A 20,191-nucleotide genomic window follows, 5' to 3' on the forward strand; every position below is an offset into this window, starting at 1 on the left:
ACGCAAGGATGACGCAAATACGAAATCAAGGGACTTTGAGTTTCGATAGATAATAACACGTTCTGCGTTGCTTTTAATAAATCCTGTAAATCTCTAATGCGTACGAGTACATGAAAATCAGTACGTGAATAGTTTTATGTAGAACTTGGATAATCCGTTCCAAGTACACGATTAACATATTTTTGATTACGCTTCCGCTAAGTCTAAACTTGATCAACTGGATGAGTTCGAGACAATTGAGTTCCTTCTTATTTCAAATTCTATGTAAGTCAGTCCTTCATTCCTATTTGAGTGGGTACAATTTTACGGCTAGCTCGTGAATTAATAGTTTTTGTCGTCAGCCATATTACCTGATTTTGATAATTAAAACGATATGTAATGAGTTCTTCGTTCTCTTTTGTCGTTTGCAGTACAATTCTATTGACAATTATATAAAGGGCAGAGCAAGAACTGTTCAATATTGATTTCATTTTCTGCATGTACAATTAAATAGAGAATCGGAAACGAATAAAGTACTAAATAGTTATAGTTACATGCTCGATTAATTATTACTAAAGTATAAATGGATTATTTTAATGATACATCTACAATCGTTTATATTATACCTATATTACAATACAAAAGGAACATACTCTTTGGTGACATCGAACGAAGAAATATTGACAAAAAGTATGAAATTTATATAAATGCAGTTTGGTAAAATCTGTAAGATAACTCAAAGATCAAATTTCAGTACCATTGACAGATATATCCTTTAAACATTTTAGATGCTAGTAATTCTTTCACCATTTTTATACAAAATGAATCATTTCATGATAGAACAGACGAACATAAGTAGAGCAAAAGATTCACCTGCTCATCATTTTCTGTGTACTCACAATCAACGTTTCTTCAACACTTATTTACGAATTTAAATTTAAATTTGCGTAAGGTATTGCTCTTCACCGTCTTCAAGGATGATTCTCTTTACAAAATTATCACACTACGTATACGTGTATTTACAAACAATTGTACCGATATCTTTCGCACAATGTACAATGCTGTTTCACGGAAATTGCGCGTTTTGCAAGTACGTACATAAAAGGAAAAAGGAAGAAAGCGGCTCGTATTCAACATTACATAATACTGAGAACTAGTATTTGTGCATGGATTTTGATTAAAACTTGGCTCAATTTTGTGAACAGGAATAAATTACGGTTAAAAGAAAAGTAGCATTGACTGAAAAGAATTTAATTCTTAACGTTTCGCGTAATAACACACATAATACACCTGACACGATAAAAAATTGTAATTGTCTTTCGTTTGCTTTAGCCTATGCATATTGTCGATCTTGAATTTGTATACGTGCCCGTTTCTACGAATAACCATCTATTAATATAACACTTTTGCACTGTTTCTATTATTTAATTACATCTTTCGATTAAATAAATCAGCATCGTGAAAGTTACTTGTTTTTATCTTCGAAGAGAACATTATTTCATGTAATCGTTGACAACAGATTCATGGAAAAGTGCGATGACAAACTCAAATGACAATCAGATTGTAATAATGTCAATCGTTGTAGGACAGTATTTCGAACGGATCTTAGCAGCTACATCCTGATCATGCCCATCGACGTCATTCCATCGTGATCTCCGTTCGATATTCCAAAGGATAGGTGTGAATCGGTTCGTCGATCGGAGAACCGATTCACCCCAATTGGAAGACGTCGAGAGAAAGAGAAACTCGTCGCCCGTGGAGAACAAAGAACCAATTTCAATGCGACGACGGAAGAAGGTGTGTAACGGACTCGTCAGTCTCTGCCGCTAGTTCGTTTCACTTATTTACAACAATACAGAAGAGATCTGCCTATCGTTTATAACGCTACCATATAAAGGCGGTACACTCGGGGAACACATACATGCATGGCCGCAAGATATAACCAGAGCGGATGGGGAGAATAGTAACGTCTACATGTTGTATGTATAGTTCGTCGCGATCAAGACGATAAAGATGAGAACGAGTAAAGGGAACTTGTTGCTCCTCTGCTACTATGTATGTCCGGTTATGTAATTTATGTAGGTATTACGCATATACGTTCGTATTAATCTAATTTTTCATCTTGACAACGTACCTGTAAAAACCTTGGAAGTTTAAAAAAAAAATTTTGTCCCATTCCGGTGGAACGTAGGGAAAAAAGAGGATTCTTTGCTGTGGTTCTTCGTGTACGTATGAATGTATACTTGAATTCTCGTTTAGAGAACGATTGTGTTTGTTGCGATAGTTTTTCTCCGCAAGAGAAGACTTGTATACATACAGTTTCCCCAAAAAGATTCGCGTAAGGTTTTTTTCTTTCGTCTAAACCATTCATTTTTCTGCGAGACTAAGTGGGAGTCGGAATATTGACACCGAAAACGTTTTCCGTATAAACTTGGAGACGAATTTTCAAATTCAGGCTACGTACTCGCGTCCTCTCGGTGCTGGTCTTCCTGCGCGTTCAACTTCCGACGAGACCACGAAGTCTCGAGGCGAGGCATTATTTCCTCACCAACGAGACTAGACCACGGTGCGTCAGTTTCGGTTTCATTGATGATTTGTTCTGGCCAGTGCTCATCTGTTGGTGGCTTTTGCTCGACACCGTTTGCTGCTCCCTTGCGTTCTGCTTCTTCAGCGACTCTTGCTTGGCACCTCTGTGCATGTGAACGCAGCAAAAGCTGTTTATTAACGCGACAGGCCGGAAAATATGTAACGTTTGTCATAGTTTAACCGGAAGACATTACTATTGTTAAAGAAAAAAAATAAATGAAAGCTGTATGATATGTTGTACAAAATTGAACCTGAACCGCAGCGTTCTAAGTGTTCGATGAAACTCGATGCATCTTGTCGTAATTGTTAAACTAATTGAAAATATGAGGTGTGCTTAGAAGCAGTTAGTATTGTTAATGGTAGGATCATAGTAGAAGAATTATGCGTCGAGGAAATAAAAGTGATATCAAATCTTGAAATGAGGCGATACGTACTCATGAAGATTATAATTAATATTCGATATTCATTATCGAACTGTTTCAATGAAATGAAATTTTACTTGCAAATTCTTTTCGTTCATTCTGATTTTGCAAATAAAACGGTGTAGGAGTAGAAGAAGAATGTGGTTCCTCAAGTACGAAAAAGCGTCGATCCTTTTTTCCGAGAGTTGTTCTACTTTACATTCAGAAAAATAGGCCATGCATTCTTTTTTCTCCAAGTAATGTTAATCGCATTGAGGACACCGTGTCATTTTGAGCAGAATGTAAAGAATAAAAATGCATAAAATTTTTAGAAGGAAAGAACGACCGATTGAAGTTTCGTAGAAATGAAAAAAAGAAAGAACTTACAGATATCGGGTGAGATCCTCAACGTCAACTAGCATCGAATCTTGTTCCATGTGCAAATCGTCCCTCCTCAAAAGCCCCTCAACGAGAGCCTCGTTTAGGGCCGCGATTCTCGCGTGCAAGTCATTTGCTACTACTTGGAGTTGCGCGACGTTTAGTTCTGTTAAAAGTACTCGGGATAATCTGCGCCTGTCGTCGCCCAACTGAACGCCAACCTGTAAACGACCAAGAAAATCTCAACCATCTGCTCGTTTTATAGAATCTTTTTCTCCCCATTCTAAAGTGCTTTCCTTGATTGAGGTTTAGAAATTGAGCTATATGCACAACTTGTAGAGCTTTATGAATTAGGTATATTATAAAAAAAGGAAAGCAGGATGAGTCGTAATAAAAATAATAATTGACGTTGAAGTATAGCCACAGCTAAAAAATGAAAACAATTAGAGGTGTGCGAATGCCTGAAAATATCGCGTCGGATATTCATTTCGGAATCGCGTCAGGTTTCCAAAAGTATGCCACGATTCGTGGCATTTATTTCGGATTTACATGCACATTACATCTACGCATCGTTATTTTATTATATTTATATAATACATATATGTATATAATCATATAATATCTCAATTTCTGAGGAGTATTGAGATTCTCGAGAATTTAATTATTTTAATTTTCGGGTACAGTGATGCTTTCGAGAAGCCTGACATTTTCGAGTTCTTGCACATATCCAGAAGACACACGCCTTAACGTGATTATGTTTTGCATTCCTAGATCTAAAGATGCTAATAATTTAAGGAGACTTACTTTCTCGAGACTGGATCGCACCATTTCCGTTATGGGACTCTGTTTCAGCCTTTGTCTCTCTATTTCCATTTGCATGTGAGCCATTTCCTTGGCTTGTGCCAAGGCCATTCTCGCCTCTGTTTGTAATCTGGCCTGCCTAGCGAAGAAGTCGGCTTCATCGATGGGAGCCGAATCTGAGCTGGTGTCCAGCCTCAACGGTGGAAGACTGAGCACCTGAGGTCGAACCGGCATCTGTTTCTGTTGTCTCGAACCCAGCGATGTCGGCGTAGATCCTGGAGACGAGTCGTTCTCTGAACACGGTGATTCCGTGTCGGAGGGTGTTTCGTTCATGAAGCAAATCTGGAGATTCATGCCTAAGAATAGATAGATTTCTATAATTATAAGATTCACGATTCGTTTCATTTATTATTAATTCATTTCTCATTTCCGTATTAATTTAATGTAATATTTCTTGTTATTTTTGCAGATATTAATTTAGTACATTTGATAAATCGAATGTAGGTAGCTTTAAAATGTCGTGATATGTCGTATATAATTTAAATATTTTTATGATATTTCTTCATATAAAGCACAAGATAAAATGTAAATCTTTTATAAGTTTATAAGAAAGAGCCACTATCTTCTTTGCGCACTTTAATGAGCGAAACTTTCACGTTTTATTGCACAATAATTTGCAATCACCATTCGTATTAAATGCTCCATCGCACCTAAATGCAACTTTCCTGTTGTAAATGCGTAAGAAAGTTATAACTAACTTTCTTAAATCTTCGTTAACTCTTCGTTTTTCATATCATCTTCAATAAATTCACAAACTGAATTTCACGTTCGTATTATCTCATTCGTTAATCAATAAGTCTTTCAATATTAAAGACTGATACTAAATAAATCTTGTCAATAAAAGTACGGCAGAAGGCATTTGTTTTTAATGAACTGATTGCACGCGTGTTGCGAAATGTTGGAGTGATACGGACCGCTTTGAAGTCGCGACTGGAGGCTCGGCTTTCTTCCGCGTTCAGCGCGCAAGTCTTCGGCGTCTGGACCCATTGCCAACCTCCTCCGTATCTCTTCACGGTCGTTTCGCCGCTGTGAACAGGCACAGAAATTTGAAGTGTGATTACCCGTTACACGTACAAACATAGATACGTAGGTACAAGCGTGTGGGAGATGGAAACCCCCTTGGTGCTTTAATCTTCCCGAGTTTCGTGTCCCTCTCCAAATTGCATCGGAATCGCAGCCCGCGTGGGAGTAAAACCATTAATGAGATTGACAACATCTTTCTAACGTTGCATTTACATAATGATCTACGAATTAGACGAGCTGCAGTCAATAGATTTCGCGTTAATTTGACGATGCGAGATAGTCTCTAGTTAATTTCGCTGCTCTTTTTCTATCGGTCTTCCAAAGAGCAAGAAAGAAGAGTATATTTTTATTAAAAACGTGGAATTGAAACAAGATGAAAAATGATCTCTTTGGCAATGTACTGTTGAGGTAGTTTGAAGTGTATTTAGTTCTGCATGTTAGACACACTTATGGACTACTATTTTGGCATAAGATTGAAATTAAAAAAAATTTTGGATCTATAACTCGACAAGAAATCGAAAGCGAATCGCAAAAGCTTCGGTTTGGCAAGAGTTCGACGCGTGATTACTTTTTTGGCAAGTCTTCGTAGCTCGTAAGTCAACGTGGCAGCTGATAAATAAAGTCTACGACATTTAAAGTTGGATTCAGTTAAGATTCTCTAGAAGAGATTCAGCTCTTCTCAGTAAAGATTCTGGTTCCTATGTATGAATGACCGAAAGTCACACCTGAAGAGTTTTATCCGGTTCTCCCTGCACCAGTCTATTAAATCGCGTGACGAGATCTTCCCTTTCAGGCTCCTTCGTTTCGTTAGGTTTCCGGAGCGATGCAATCGTCTCTTCTGACTTTGGCTGTTCCTTTTCGGTCTCTTTATCGTCATCCTAATGCCCCAGAAATGAAAGCCAATACGGTAATCGATATCTTCGATTACAGACCATTGATAATGGCTGACTTTTGGTCTTGTGAATGGCGACAGAGCTTCGCATGCGGGACGAGAATAGTACATCTCGAACACGCATTCAACCGTTTATCAACGTTTTCTTGCTGTCTTTTTAGCAATTGATAATAATTACGTAGATAAGAACGTGCGCGAAACAAATTGTGCAATTTACTGATTTCTTCTATAATAAATAAGGCTCTATTTTAATCACCTTGTAATTAACACAGATCATAATGAAGTTCTTTCAATTCTGAAAGGATTGTTAGAAAAATGGTAATATTTCTTGACTGCCTGACTTTCTAAGTTTTTGAAATTTAATGAGACAAGTGGCGAGGCTTGTTAAATTATACTTTTACGCGATTCTAGAAGTACATGTTAATGACGTGTCTCGCGACTGCAGATTATTCGTGGAATGCAATACTCGATTTAATACGTGGGCACAAAACTGAAGTAGCACGTGCCTTAAGTTCGATCTATTCAAGTTTCAATATTCTATACATACAACGGTAGCCGTCTTTGCCAATAAATGCGGATTAAACTGGGGAGGTCAATCGGAAAGAATTTATTGAACCGTGAAGATTATATTCAGTATATTAAAAGGAAAGAAAATTAAAAATGTTAAAAGAATTGAAAAGACTTATGTAGATTGCAAGTTATAGATAAGAGTATGTAAAATTGAGAAATATTATGTTATATCTTCGAGCTTTATTGAATTGTCCAAGTTTAAATCTAATGCTTTTCTATTTGATTTCCGTTGATCATGATTCATATGTACATAAATGCCAAAATCAGTTTTCTAGCATCTGCACACTACGACCCACTTTCTCCTTTTTCGAATCGATTCGTTTCGGTCACTAACCTTCTTAGATTACAAGTTCAAGCTATGATGATTTACTGATACTTTATTATAGAATTATTTTGGCAGTATATAATTAAACTTCCGTGAATGAAACCTATTAATATCTGTAACTAACTTTGTTAAATTTTATCAAGAATCCCTACTTTTGAAAATAGATTTAAATTTTCCAATTCACAGTTTGTATAATTTATAGCTTAAATGTACGCAGTTAAAATATCTCATCAATGTGTATATAAATAATGATTTGAAAAATGGAATCTCTGTTGCCATTCTTTCATTTCACAATGGGGTATTAATCTTACGAGATCGAAGTCATCGTATGTGAATGTGTACAAGTCCGTGACGAATCGGGAATCCTTTTTATAATGTTTCCTCACTTTGTTACTGCTACCCATATTCACAGGATTCGCTCTAATTCCTTCGCGTTTTTTTATCACGCCGGCCCCACGATGGTCTTTCTCATCGATTGTGTTTGCTCGCGGGAGACAGCGTAAACTTTTCCCTCACTTTATTTACACAATCCTTTCTTCATAGGTCATTGATCACGATTGAATGGATCAGAAATTTTCACGCGAAGCGCAAAGCCACTGACCTTGACGGTAAGAAGAAGAGAAAGAGACAGTCCGCGTGGACCGTTAAAAGAGCATCGTCAAGATATTCTCGCGTAACTCATAGAACGCTTTAACGAGTTTTAAATCACATACATAGAACGGATTTTCTATTTCTTTAGCGTGCTCATAAGAGATGTTAACGACTTGAGATCGGTTCGGTTCTCATCGAATGATTTTTTGTCCGCAGTATAATAAAACTGTAGTTTTCGTTTATGATGATCCAATTTCTTTCAATTATCAATAGAACACTGTACGAAAGCTCTCTTTTCGATCATTTTGAGACAAAGTGTATTGTTCTTCTTTTCAAGTTTATGTTGTGTCTTCTGTTTATGAGCTCATCAATGGAATGCAACATTTCCTTGAATATTGTTCTGGAGCAGTTTTCTCTTCATTCTGGCGGATTCACGTTCCGTTCATTCATCCCAGTAAAGACTTTACGTCTCGTTAATTAATTAGAGACACGCACAAAATGTCCCCGAGTTGCTGTGACGCAAACTAAGCGGAAGTACGATTTAATTACGCGCGCGCCTTTGATATATCCCTTGAGCAGTAACAGTCATTTCTCTTGAAAATACAATTTTACCTTTAGAAATTGTGCACGTGACGCTGTTATTGAGATGCTAACATCAGAACTGACTTAATACGTTGAGAGTCTTGCTTTCTTTTCTATTTGATTTCCGTTGATCATGATTCATATGTACATAAATGCCAAAATCAGTTTTCTAGCATCTGCACACTACGACCCACTTTCTCCTTTTTCGAATCGATTCGTTTCGGTCACTAACCTTCTTAGATTACAAGTTCAGGCTATGATGATTTACTGATACTTTATTATAGAATTATTTTGGCAGTATATAATTAAACTTCCGTGAATAAAACCTATTAATATCTGTAACTAACTTTGTTAAATTTTATCAAGAATCCCTACTTTTGAAAATAGATTTAAATTTTCCAATTCACAGTTTGTATAATTTATAGCTTAAATGTACGCAGTTAAAATATCTCATCAATGTGTATATAAATAATGATTTGAAAAATGGAATCTCTGTTGCCATTCTTTCATTTCACAATGGGGTATTAATCTTACGAGATCGAAGTCATCGTATGTGAATGTGTACAAGTCCGTGACGAATCGGGAATCCTTTTTATAATGTTTCCTCACTTTGTTACTGCTACCCATATTCACAGGATTCGCTCTAATTCCTTCGCGTTTTTTTATCACGCCGGCCCCACGATGGTCTTTCTCATCGATTGTGTTTGCTCGCGGGAGACAGCGTAAACTTTTCCCTCACTTTATTTACACAATCCTTTCTTCATAGGTCATTGATCACGATTGAATGGATCAGAAATTTTCACGCGAAGCGCAAAGCCACTGACCTTGACGGTAAGAAGAAGAGAAAGAGACAGTCCGCGTGGACCGTTAAAAGAGCATCGTCAAGATATTCTCGCGTAACTCATAGAACGCTTTAACGAGTTTTAAATCACATACATAGAACGGATTTTCTATTTCTTTAGCGTGCTCATAAGAGATGTTAACGACTTGAGATCGGTTCGGTTCTCATCGAATGATTTTTTGTCCGCAGTATAATAAAACTGTAGTTTTCGTTTATGATGATCCAATTTCTTTCAATTATCAATAGAACACTGTACGAAAGCTCTCTTTTCGATCATTTTGAGACAAAGTGTATTGTTCTTCTTTTCAAGTTTATGTTGTGTCTTCTGTTTATGAGCTCATCAATGGAATGCAACATTTCCTTGAATATTGTTCTGGAGCAGTTTTCTCTTCATTCTGGCGGATTCACGTTCCGTTCATTCATCCCAGTAAAGACTTTACGTCTCGTTAATTAATTAGAGACACGCACAAAATGTCCCCGAGTTGCTGTGACGCAAACTAAGCGGAAGTACGATTTAATTACGCGCGCGCCTTTGATATATCCCTTGAGCAGTAACAGTCATTTCTCTTGAAAATACAATTTTACCTTTAGAAATTGTGCACGTGACGCTGTTATTGAGATGCTAACATCAGAACTGACTTAATACGTTGAGAGTCTTGCTTATAATTATAATACTGATTAATTAATCACTGGAAAAGATTCCGAGCTGTTTTTGTTACCCAATATCAATATCTTTTCAGACCCGGTAAAGAGGGGGTCGGATGTCGTATGTACAGTACGTATAATTGATATGATTTCTTAATCTTGTCTGAAACGAAGAATTGTTAAATTGTTGATCCAAAGTGAAAAGCGAGCACCATAGAGCGTAGAATTCTTCCAATCACATCGATTCGATGAGAACTCGATTCGTCGTTGAACAGAATGTAATTAAATCATTAACTTGTGATTCACTGCCGATAAATTCCTGCGACGAAGTGCTTTTAGTTCTCTGTTCGTACCAGGACGAAATGAAAATGCCACGAATACCGGAGTTTTTGCCACGAGGACTCGCGCGACTCGCGAACAGCACAAGACTGGTATTAAAGTGAGTCAAGTGAGCGGCGAACCGATCTTCCGGTAAGGTTTACTCGAAGGAGGTGGTGGAGCTAGTGCTATTAACCGTCTATGGAGGCTGGTTGGGTCTACCTCGGCTTTTCACAGCGTTCAGTTCGGTGAAAGTGGTTGTCTCGTTTGAGGCGTAACCATCCACGTTTACTCGCAATGAGGAAACTTTTTGCGCTCTACCGTTGCGTTGGTCGATTATTATTTGACACATACTTTTGCCGTTGTTTTAAACTTTGCGGAATGCGATGCTCGATTGTAGGTGCTGGTAAACTTCGGAAAGCTATTGGAATTCGGAACCAGCAAATATCAGTCATTATGGAAAATTAATTATAATGATTGACGATTTACGCGTGAATTTAGTATGATAATTAAATAGGAAGTTGGCATTACTTGAGGAACTAATTTAGCAAACTGCACTTGCTAATTAATCTAATTGCGAACCATGAGTTATGCCTAAATTAATTTCAAATCCTCTCGGATGGTTAAAGTTCAGAGTACGTGAAAAGTATTAATAAATTTGTCTCAATAAATATTCACTTCCATTTTATAGTAAAATTATTTTAATTTTGTATATTTCAATTAAAGAGAAATTATTATTATAATATGATATTCTTATATATACTTTTAAAATACAGAAATTGATGAGATTGTCTTGGGTAGGTATTAAAAAAGACGATAACTAATAAAGCAGAGAAAAACTTAAATTGAACTTCTATTTTTTGCTCATTTCGCTAAAGTTCTTGAAGATTTGCTTTTTGTCCTTATCATTCTCATAATTGCATCCGCTCCTCTAAGATCGTTTTATAATACACTTGGGTTGGAACAGGTTTTCGGATTGCCTTGGCTGAAGACGGTGTAGCTACATCTCGTAGGTCGTACGCAAAGTGCTACACTTGACTGCTCATGCGAGTCTTTTGACCCATGGCTGCCTCAACTTTTAAGTGCAATATGTTATCTCGGGATATTATAAATTTATCCGTTATCCGCATTCTTTCGATGCCGATTCACAAGTAATATCAAAACCTTAACATACTTAAACATGTTTCAGTTAAAAATAAATTTTTACACAAACATTAAATGAAAGTTAGGAACACAATTAATTTGTATTCAAGTTTCCATTTTTTATTCTCTTTAACTGTCGCTGATATCATGGGTCGTTAAGCCTATTTCAAATCTTTTGTTAGTGTGCCGAAATATGTTACGCTCTATCTACAGATTGCATTGATCGTTTTCGTGGCGACATCCGTTTCCTGTTCCCTTATTTCCATACAATGGACGCTGCACTGGCGTATATAGATCGTCTGTGCATTTAATGAGACTCTCGCTATCGGGATATCCCGAAACGGGGTCGGTAAACCTTGTCGACCTTATTTTCCGCGTCAATAATCCAGAAAATACTCGCGCGAAACATCTCGTTGAAAATTACGCGGTAGGCAGGTCTATTTATCTCCGATCTTTTTTTCTCCCCTCATCTCCCTGTCTCCATGTCGAAATGAAAAATTCGGCCACGCTTCGCTGCCTCTTTCACTGCGTAAAATCGATTAAGTGGGATTTGCGATTAATTTAAACTGCGTGTATGAGAAGGGGAAGGATCTCTATTTTTCCTCTACTTCTGGAGAATTTAACTGGTTTTATTAGAGTTTCAAAAAGTTTTAAAAATAGACGGATATATTTCCAAGTGAACGATTGCATGGAAATAGTTATCTGAATTATTTATTAACAGTTATTGCAGATCTGTATTACTATGCTTGCTATTTGCAAACATAAAGAGGCTATAGTATGAACAAGAATCATGATCGGCAACCACGAAAGTTTTTCGTCAATAAATCTACAGAATTTTGTCTGGAAAATCTCTGGAATTTAACGTGAAAAACCACCATGTCCAGTTACATGAAAGTAACCAGCATAGAGGCTGATCTCTTTTTTTCTGCCGTTTGAACTGGCGAACTCGGAAAAGATATCTTTGGGGCCCTCTGAGGCCTCCTGCTTTTGTTGAAAGTTCTATGGCATTATCCCTAACGGCGAACTATTCCGTTTGTCTGGCCTGCCCGTCCTTCCGGCGAGGCACGGGACGGCATGTGTAGATCGACCTTTAATCGATACTTCGCCGCTATTCACCACATCCTGTACCGTTTTTAGAACGATCAATTTGAGGCTTATCAGGCATGCTACATTTATGATTACGAGCATATCTCATCCTTTGACGAAACCGATTCAATCTCGCCGCATGAGTATTCATTCAGTTTTATCGTACGCTTTTATCCATGAGAACATTGACCAGCTGGATTCCTACTTTTTTTCTCCTTCCAGTAGACTCGATAATTACTTTCTCCCTCCCTCGAGTGCATTTACATTCGTCCCACCTTCCAGCCGTCCATATATTCGTTACTAAGTACTTTTTGTTTGTATAAAGATTATACTTATTAGTAAACTCCGGATTTTATGTATTCGTAGAAAGATTGAATAAAAAAGATACACATAATGTTAAAAATTATTACTAAAATTTCTACAGTATTGTCATACTTTTACATTTGTTATATAACCACTTGAATAGTATAGTTGACTAAGAACTATGTTAACATTTTACAAAATGTATTTCACTAGGTCAGTGTAAAATAAATTTAAAAATCATACATATTAGAACGGAATGCATAATGCAGATTTAACGGTTAATCTACTACAACATTGCATCTCTGATAAACATTTGTGCACGTATTGCGACACCTACATACCTGCATTTGCATGCAAATATTGCGTGGTGGTGTGTAAAGAGAAAATAGTAATTAACATTTCCATATTTAGATAAGAGATTCTTTAATGTGAAAAAATTTTTCCACATAAATTTTACAGTTTTCTGTCACGGATATGTTACTTATATAAAAATGATTATTTATATTAAGTTCTTTCCCATAATATTTACAGAAAGTTTATCATGCTATTCACTTAGGAGATATTTTCACTTACCCGTCGTTCCTCCTCGCGAGCGGCTCTCAGATGAGATTCGATCGCGTCCAGATCAATCTTTGGCATCGCTGTTTCGATATTGTAGACATCGAAGCCACCTTCCATGGTAAAACAATCATATAAGATAGCGTTACAAACATATAGTCAGAAAAAAAAAGTAAATTTTCTCATCACTTGGCACAGTTACTTCACTACCTCCTGATTCGGCGTTTTTAATTAACAATCTTTTTATATTCACAACCAACGTGTTGTATGATGTATCAGAACCGTATATCGTAATCAACTGATGATTTGAAATAAACGTAACAGGATTAAATTGAGTTTGCAGTCCCTGCAATTTTCTTCATCACTCGTTGAAATTTCGCGACACTTGCACATTTTCATGATTATACATATCGAAATTGTTTATAGATTTATGATTGAAATTATCGTGCGGTATTGAGTTTATGAGATGGCAGAGTAAAATTCGAGGAGACAATCGCGCGCGGGAGAATACGCACTTGTGAAGGAGAAGCAGTGATGAATAAGCGATTGTCGTCGTGAAGGGAACGTTACGCGTACACAATAGATATGCCGAGGTGCTTGTATTGTCGCACCGATTACGCTAATCGTATACGTTTCCTGTGTGATACATGTGAAAAACCAGCTGAAGAATTGGACTATCTGCTTATGTTTCCCGTCGTGCGGTTGCATCAAAGTTAATTCAAGTTCATACGTGCTTTTGTTATCTTCTCACACTTCGCACTGTGCTCTCGCACTATGAAATTTCACTTGTGCAAGACAACTGTGAATTAAATACAGGTACTACTCGGTGGCACAAAGTGTAACGAGATTGTAAATGACACCCTTTGCTGCCTTGTTTGCGTCTATATTTTTAAACAAATTCCTCTTGCCTTTTTATCTATATTTTAATGTAAACTTGACAAATGAATTTTCAAAATTATATATACAGTAGTTTTAATAAAGGATTAAAACGTACATAGTACTGCTCTAACACATCGTTGGATAATTGTAAAATTCTTAATCTTTACTCTTTAACGTATCTTGATCTTCTACAATTTTTAATTTCATTGATATGAACGAATCAACTATAAAATTGCTTTCTATTTTATCATTTCATTATTCGAATGCTGAGTTCACCGATATTATACAATATATGTATAATGATGTACATATGTACATTCGTTTCATTGGATTTTTTCAGATTACCCTGTATTATAATACCCTTACACATTTGAAAAACAAATGCATACCTGGCCCGTTATCCGCATCAGCCCTCCTTTTATCAGGTCGCCTCTGCGTATTGGATCTATAGTATTGTTGCTGTTGCTGTTGTTGTTGCTGTCTACGTTTTGCTTGGTTCCTCGCCATTTTCTCCTTCTTCCTGGCATCAGCGCTGGACGCCTCCGGTAGATCGCGGTCCATTAACTTGTTCGTGTCCTCGATGGCGTCCTTCATCATGTTGTTTATGGCGGCGGAGGCGCGTGATGACGCGTGAATGTGGTCAAAAGTCTCCATGGCGACTACGTCTGGCACCGGTTGCACGTATTTCTCGAGATCGACTCCGATATCACGACCGATGCTCGAGAGCAGATCGATTTCCTCGAGCTTCGTGTAGGTGGGTTGCTCCTCCGGGCAACTGTCGGAGTCGGTGATGCTCTCGGAGTCGTCGTCGGCGGAGCCGGTCGACGTAACCGTCTGACGGTTGCCTATTTTGGAACGGGCCTGGTGAGGCAACTCCTTTGCCTCGCGTATCAAATCAATGTGCTCCACCACAATATCCTCCGTCTGTTTGGGGAAAAGAAAAAATCCAATGCTCGTTAAGTGGTTCCTCCCATTTCGCTGATAATGAACAAGTATCGAACCATTGGAGAAAAAGTAATAATATCTCGATAAGATCCGACCATACTAAAATTATATTTGGATAAATGTAATAAAGGGACAAAATTTTTTTTTTTATACAACTAAGAAGAGTGTTCTACGACGTTGAAAATATAGATGTGTATTCCAGAATATTCCAGATAGTAATCGTGACGTGTTACACCATCAAGCTCGTTACTATCTGGAGTATTCGTAGCGCGTTTCGTACAGCCCCGGGAGGCGACAGACTGATTCATGTCGTTCGCTAATTGGTATTTAGTTACTTAATGCGGAATGCGGATCGTCGTACAGTTTCCGGAAATTTCTGATTAACGTAGTTGTGTAACTGCACATCGCTGACTGAGTTACGGAGTTTTAAAACGAAAAACGTGCAACATAGCGTGAACTCTGTTGAATACATTAACGTGTACACGGTGTACACACGCATTTATATGCGCTCAGTATATGCGGTCGTTAGTCTTTCACACGTAGAGGAGCCATGAATCGTGACACGAGCTGTGTGCACGATGAATTCTCGTTAATCTCAATTGGCCGTGCTTCACCGTAACAGAAATCATTCGCAACCGCGGACACTTTTCAACATCTCTGCCGCTTTGAAAAATTGCAGTAATTACTGTTTTTTCAATTGCGGCTCTTCCCGATTGGGAGATTCAACGTAATCCAGATATCCTGCACGTTAATCACCGCCATTTCTTACTAAGTGTATTGCAACGCGTCAAATCTAGTTTTATGCTATTTCAATTATATGTAAATTAAGACTCCTGAGTAGATTAGGTCATTGAAAAGTGTTACATATAAATGAGATTAGCATTGCAAAACCTACCTCTCCAATCTCACTGGTCTTTCCAGAATCCGGTATATCTTCAATCTCCGGAAACTGTAACGTCTCCTTAACGCTGGTTGTCAGTTCGACGATTTCGATCTCGACCGGTGTCTCTCGTTGCTGTTTTTCCTCCAACACCGCTTCGGACAAGTTCACGACGTTGTTCTCCGCGACGGTGTCAGCGAGCGCCTCTTCCGGTTCCAGCACCGTCAGATGAGTTTCCGCCTCTATCACGCCGTTCACGATATCCGATTTCGGCGAGATCTCCTCCGTTCTCGAATCCTCAACACTTTTCACGTAGTTTATACATTTCTCCGACGGCGGCACCACCGACTCGTATAAAGACGTTACAGTCTGGAAACAGAGCCAATTCATTCTCTTCAGACTTTGCCTGGTTAATTGAGCTTGAAATATAGTCGTCAAGACTGTATTCTAAGCTGTTGGTTAAGTAGTAAGCAATTTGCACTGCTGAAAATGTTTTGTATATTTCGGTCTTCAATTGATTGAATAAATAGTCCAGATTATGACACACAAAATACAAGTTCAAGTGCTAATTGTCTTAATTTATATGCATTTGGATTCCATTTTTCGATGGAAGTTATAATAGAAAGAAGCTTGTACAGAACCTTTGGAATCCAATTGCTTCTTTTTTCCTACTTAATGCTATTACGATTTGACTTAATAGGCACCAGCTTGTTCTTAAATGGAGACTGAACTAATTTTAGGCATAGTGGAAAAAGCTTGAGGCATGGTGAGTTTATAAATAGATTCCGATCTATGAGAATGAAAGGAATTGGAACATAATTAAGCATTCCTCTGTTGGGTATGTAGTGTATTCTAGATTTGCTAGGACAAAATTCGTGTTTGAATAAAAGCGTGAGCTAAATTTGGAATAAGTGGAATTTCAACTGAGAACGTTGCTCTTATTTTGCTTGTGTTTCGGTTTCGCCAATCTCTGGTAGTTATTTTCTGAAATTATTCATTACTACTACTATATAGTTCTTTATAGAATAGAAATATACTGCTCCACCATATTAATTCATTCAGCATTGTACGATATTTTGTATCTACAAAATTGCAATGTTGATTTCGAATGCTACTCATTTTACGGAAAATTAATATTTTCGAAATTCCCTATGTACTTCTTCAGAGAAGAAATTGCTGTTAAAAGTGGAAGTCAGTCTTATAAAAATTGTTTAAATTATGCTGCGAACCAATTTCAAAAGATGACTTTAATCATTTAGTACAACGTCTCATTTATAGTATATCCTGCATTTTATTAGCAGTATAGCATCGCTCACCTGTATATTGAATTTTGGTTTCTCGTAGAAAATCTTCCTTTCGTTTCTCTGACCAAACAAGTGATTGATACTGTCCTCGACGTTGTTATTGTACTCGTTGTCGTTCACGGTTGGTCTCGTGTCGATGTCGTTCAACCCGGTGTAATCGGGGCAGCTGTCGTGCTCGTCCTCCGTCAGATCTGTGTCCGACAGAAGAGAAGGCGCCAGGTGTTGAAACCCCGGATAGTTAGGGTTGACGATACCGCGACAACCTGCGGGCAGATTTCCCTCCTCGGACCAGTCGGACCAGTCGGACGGTGTTAACTCGTGAGACGAGTCGTCGTGAGAGGAGTTACGCCCTGCGGAATTTCATGCTAGTTGCACATTGCCGGAATACGCACTACTATCGTATTTACTGAATAATCGCATCGTTCCGCGCCACTGATTCATCCCAGCTGTGCAATAGCTCGGTCAATTTCATCGAATCTAGTGCATGTCATTTAAACGTTTTAAAACCGTGCGTAATACAGTTATTTATATTTGGTCAGTCGTGTCTCTCTTTATTTTAACGCAGCTCTTTGCTTTAACGTGAGCATATTAATTAGAATGTACAAAGTAAGATGTTGAAATTTAAGTTGGTGCATTCCAAATAAATCTTGAGAACGACGATTAATTGGAACGGATGTGAATCATGGATTCATGTAATTAGTTCGGGGGATCGATTGGGACTGAGAATTAACAGGAAATGTAATGAATTTCGGAGACTGTACCGTTACCTATATTTTGGATTAAATTAAAGATAAGATTGACGAATTGAAAACAAGTGTTAGTAATTTTGCTATACATTTTAGTACCTTTATAGAAGTTACTGAATACTGAAATCTTGAGACCGAGATTAACGTATATTTTCATGTACATAATTTCAGTTCAAAATTATCGTGTTCTGTATCAATTTTATGGCAATTACTGTCCCAATTATTTGGCATTATCTCGTACATAAAGATTTTATGGCGCATCAATATACGAAATATCCGGTTCTTATTCACGTATTATTTTCTACGTCATTAAGCGGCAAAATTTATGGTTTAATGTCAAGGTCGAACTTAATGCCAGAAAGCTCGAAGGGATTAGCCTGAAATATCGAAGTTCGTGACCCTTATTATGCAAACGAAGATTGTAATTATAGTATAACATTTTATTTATTTCTAATTAGATAGAAAATTTAATAAATTTTTACTTTTCTACATGTATATTTATATTATATTAATATATGTATTAAGTAAGTACTTAAGTCATTTCTTTGATTAAGGAATGTTCAATTGTGGGCGTAACTGTATTTTATAAGTGTGTCGTTTCTACGATCATCCTCAAGGTCCGACGACAGACTCTATCCCGCATTTTAGCAAAACTAATTTATAACTAAACTTCTCTTATAAACATCTTATATTCAAGTCCAAATGCATGCAGAAGAATTGAGGAAACGAATAATTACTTGTATCTACCCAACAAAAATTATTCGCACTTAAAAACAAGAAGTATTTTGCATAAAACTCTTCTTTGCTAATTCTTTACTGTCTAAACTAATTCCATGCAAAATATTTTGTATAAAAATTGCGTCAACATAGATTTATAGATTTCGGATACATCGAAGTATATGTATATAATTTAATAGTATTAAAATTAATAAAGAAATGAAAAACGTTAAAATAAATCTTTCAGTGGATAGTAGAAAATCATAATTATTATTCACGTTATTAAAAATCAACGAATACCTTCGTAATCGGGTAAACTGTCGACGGAGCTATTTCTACGGATCCTGGGTACAGTCAGGTTGTTATTCAAGTTGCCGATATCATTGTTCGAGCTGTCGATTTGCACGTTCTCGCGAGTGATGGCTAACGAGGACCACGTGGTCGTGTCTTCGGCGACGTGGAAATCCTCGGCGTCCTCAGCGAAATCGGCGTGGATCTGTCCTCGGTTCACCGGTAGATTGGTCGTTGACGATGTGATCTCGTTGCGATTGCCGGTCTCCTCGTCGATCGGCTGGCTCTGCTCGCTCCTGTGTGTCGTTTCTACGATCATCCTCAAGGTCCGACGACAGACTCTATCCCGCATTTTAGCAAAACTAATTTATAACTAAACTTCTCTTATAAACATCTTATATTCAAGTCCAAATGCATGCAGAAGAATTGAGGAAACGAATAATTACTTGTATCTACCCAACAAAAATTATTCGCACTTAAAAACAAGAAGTATTTTGCATAAAACTCTTCTTTGCTAATTCTTTACTGTCTAAACTAATTCCATGCAAAATATTTTGTATAAAAATTGCGTCAACATAGATTTATAGATTTCGGATACATCGAAGTATATGTATATAATTTAATAGTATTAAAATTAATAAAGAAATGAAAAACGTTAAAACAAATCTTTCAGTGGATAATAGACAATCATAATTATTATTCACGTTATTAAAAATCAACGAATACCTTCGTAATCGGGTAAACTGTCGACGGAGCTATTTCTACGGATCCTGGGTACAGTCAGGTTGTTATTCAAGTTGCCGATATCATTGTTCGAGCTGTCGATTTGCACGTTCTCGCGAGTGATGGCTAACGAGGACCACGTGGTCGTGTCTTCGGCGACGTGGAAATCCTCGGCGTCCTCAGCGAAATCGGCGTGGATCTGTCCTCGGTTCACCGGTAGATTGGTCGTTGACGATGTGATCTCGTTGCGATTGCCGGTCTCCTCGTCGATCGGCTGGCTCTGCTCGCTCCTATGTAACTGACTGGGAGCAAGACAAAGAAATGAACCGCCCCCGCCCAAATCGATACACGCGTTCCGTTAGCCACGGGCCTATACGTTCTATGACGATGCAAATATAAGCAGCACACCTACGTATGTACACGTAAGACGCCTGCGAGGTGACGGTACCGAGCTACTCTAGGCACCCACGCGACGCGCGGATACCCTTCTGTAAATGTCCGTCCGTCTTAAATTTGTGATCGCAGATATTAATCCAAGTTTGCTGTGACATATCGATATTTTCAATCTTACGCAATTTCTGTTCTTTTTCAATAAATTATCAAATAAATAGACTAGTCTTGTAC

The 20,191-nt window shown here is 37.6% G+C and overlaps 1 protein-coding gene across 6 annotated transcripts in view; it reads right to left on the reverse strand.

Annotated features, from left to right (window-relative positions):
- Positions 1-1,419: 1,419 nt before the first annotated feature.
- Positions 1,420-20,191, reverse strand: part of Schip1 (Schwannomin interacting protein 1) — a 26,750-nt gene continuing 7,978 nt past the window's right edge. For 3 of the 6 annotated variants that reach the window (XM_026819132.1, XM_026819133.1, XM_026819134.1), the window contains exons 3-11: positions 19,571-19,869; positions 17,103-17,440; positions 15,802-16,155; positions 14,351-14,885; positions 13,098-13,195; positions 5,120-5,231; positions 4,149-4,501; positions 3,354-3,565; positions 2,516-2,693 (exon numbers count right to left, since the gene is read on the reverse strand). In XM_026819132.1, the coding sequence (XP_026674933.1) occupies positions 2,516-2,693; positions 3,354-3,565; positions 4,149-4,501; positions 5,120-5,231; positions 13,098-13,195; positions 14,351-14,885; positions 15,802-16,155; positions 17,103-17,440; positions 19,571-19,869 (2,479 nt within the window). Of the gene's footprint in view, positions 2,694-3,353; positions 3,566-4,148; positions 4,502-5,119; positions 5,232-13,097; positions 13,196-14,350; positions 14,886-15,801; positions 16,156-17,102; positions 17,441-19,570; positions 19,870-20,191 lie in introns of all 6 variants that reach the window. The other 3 variants (XM_026819135.1, XM_026819131.1, XM_026819130.1) reach the window with 3 other exon arrangements.

The sequence above is a fragment of the Ceratina calcarata genome, unplaced genomic scaffold (genome assembly GCF_001652005.2).
Source record: "Ceratina calcarata isolate Rehan_Ccalc_2016 unplaced genomic scaffold, ASM165200v1 scaffold93.2, whole genome shotgun sequence".
Lineage (NCBI taxonomy): Eukaryota > Metazoa > Arthropoda > Insecta > Hymenoptera > Apidae > Ceratina > Ceratina calcarata.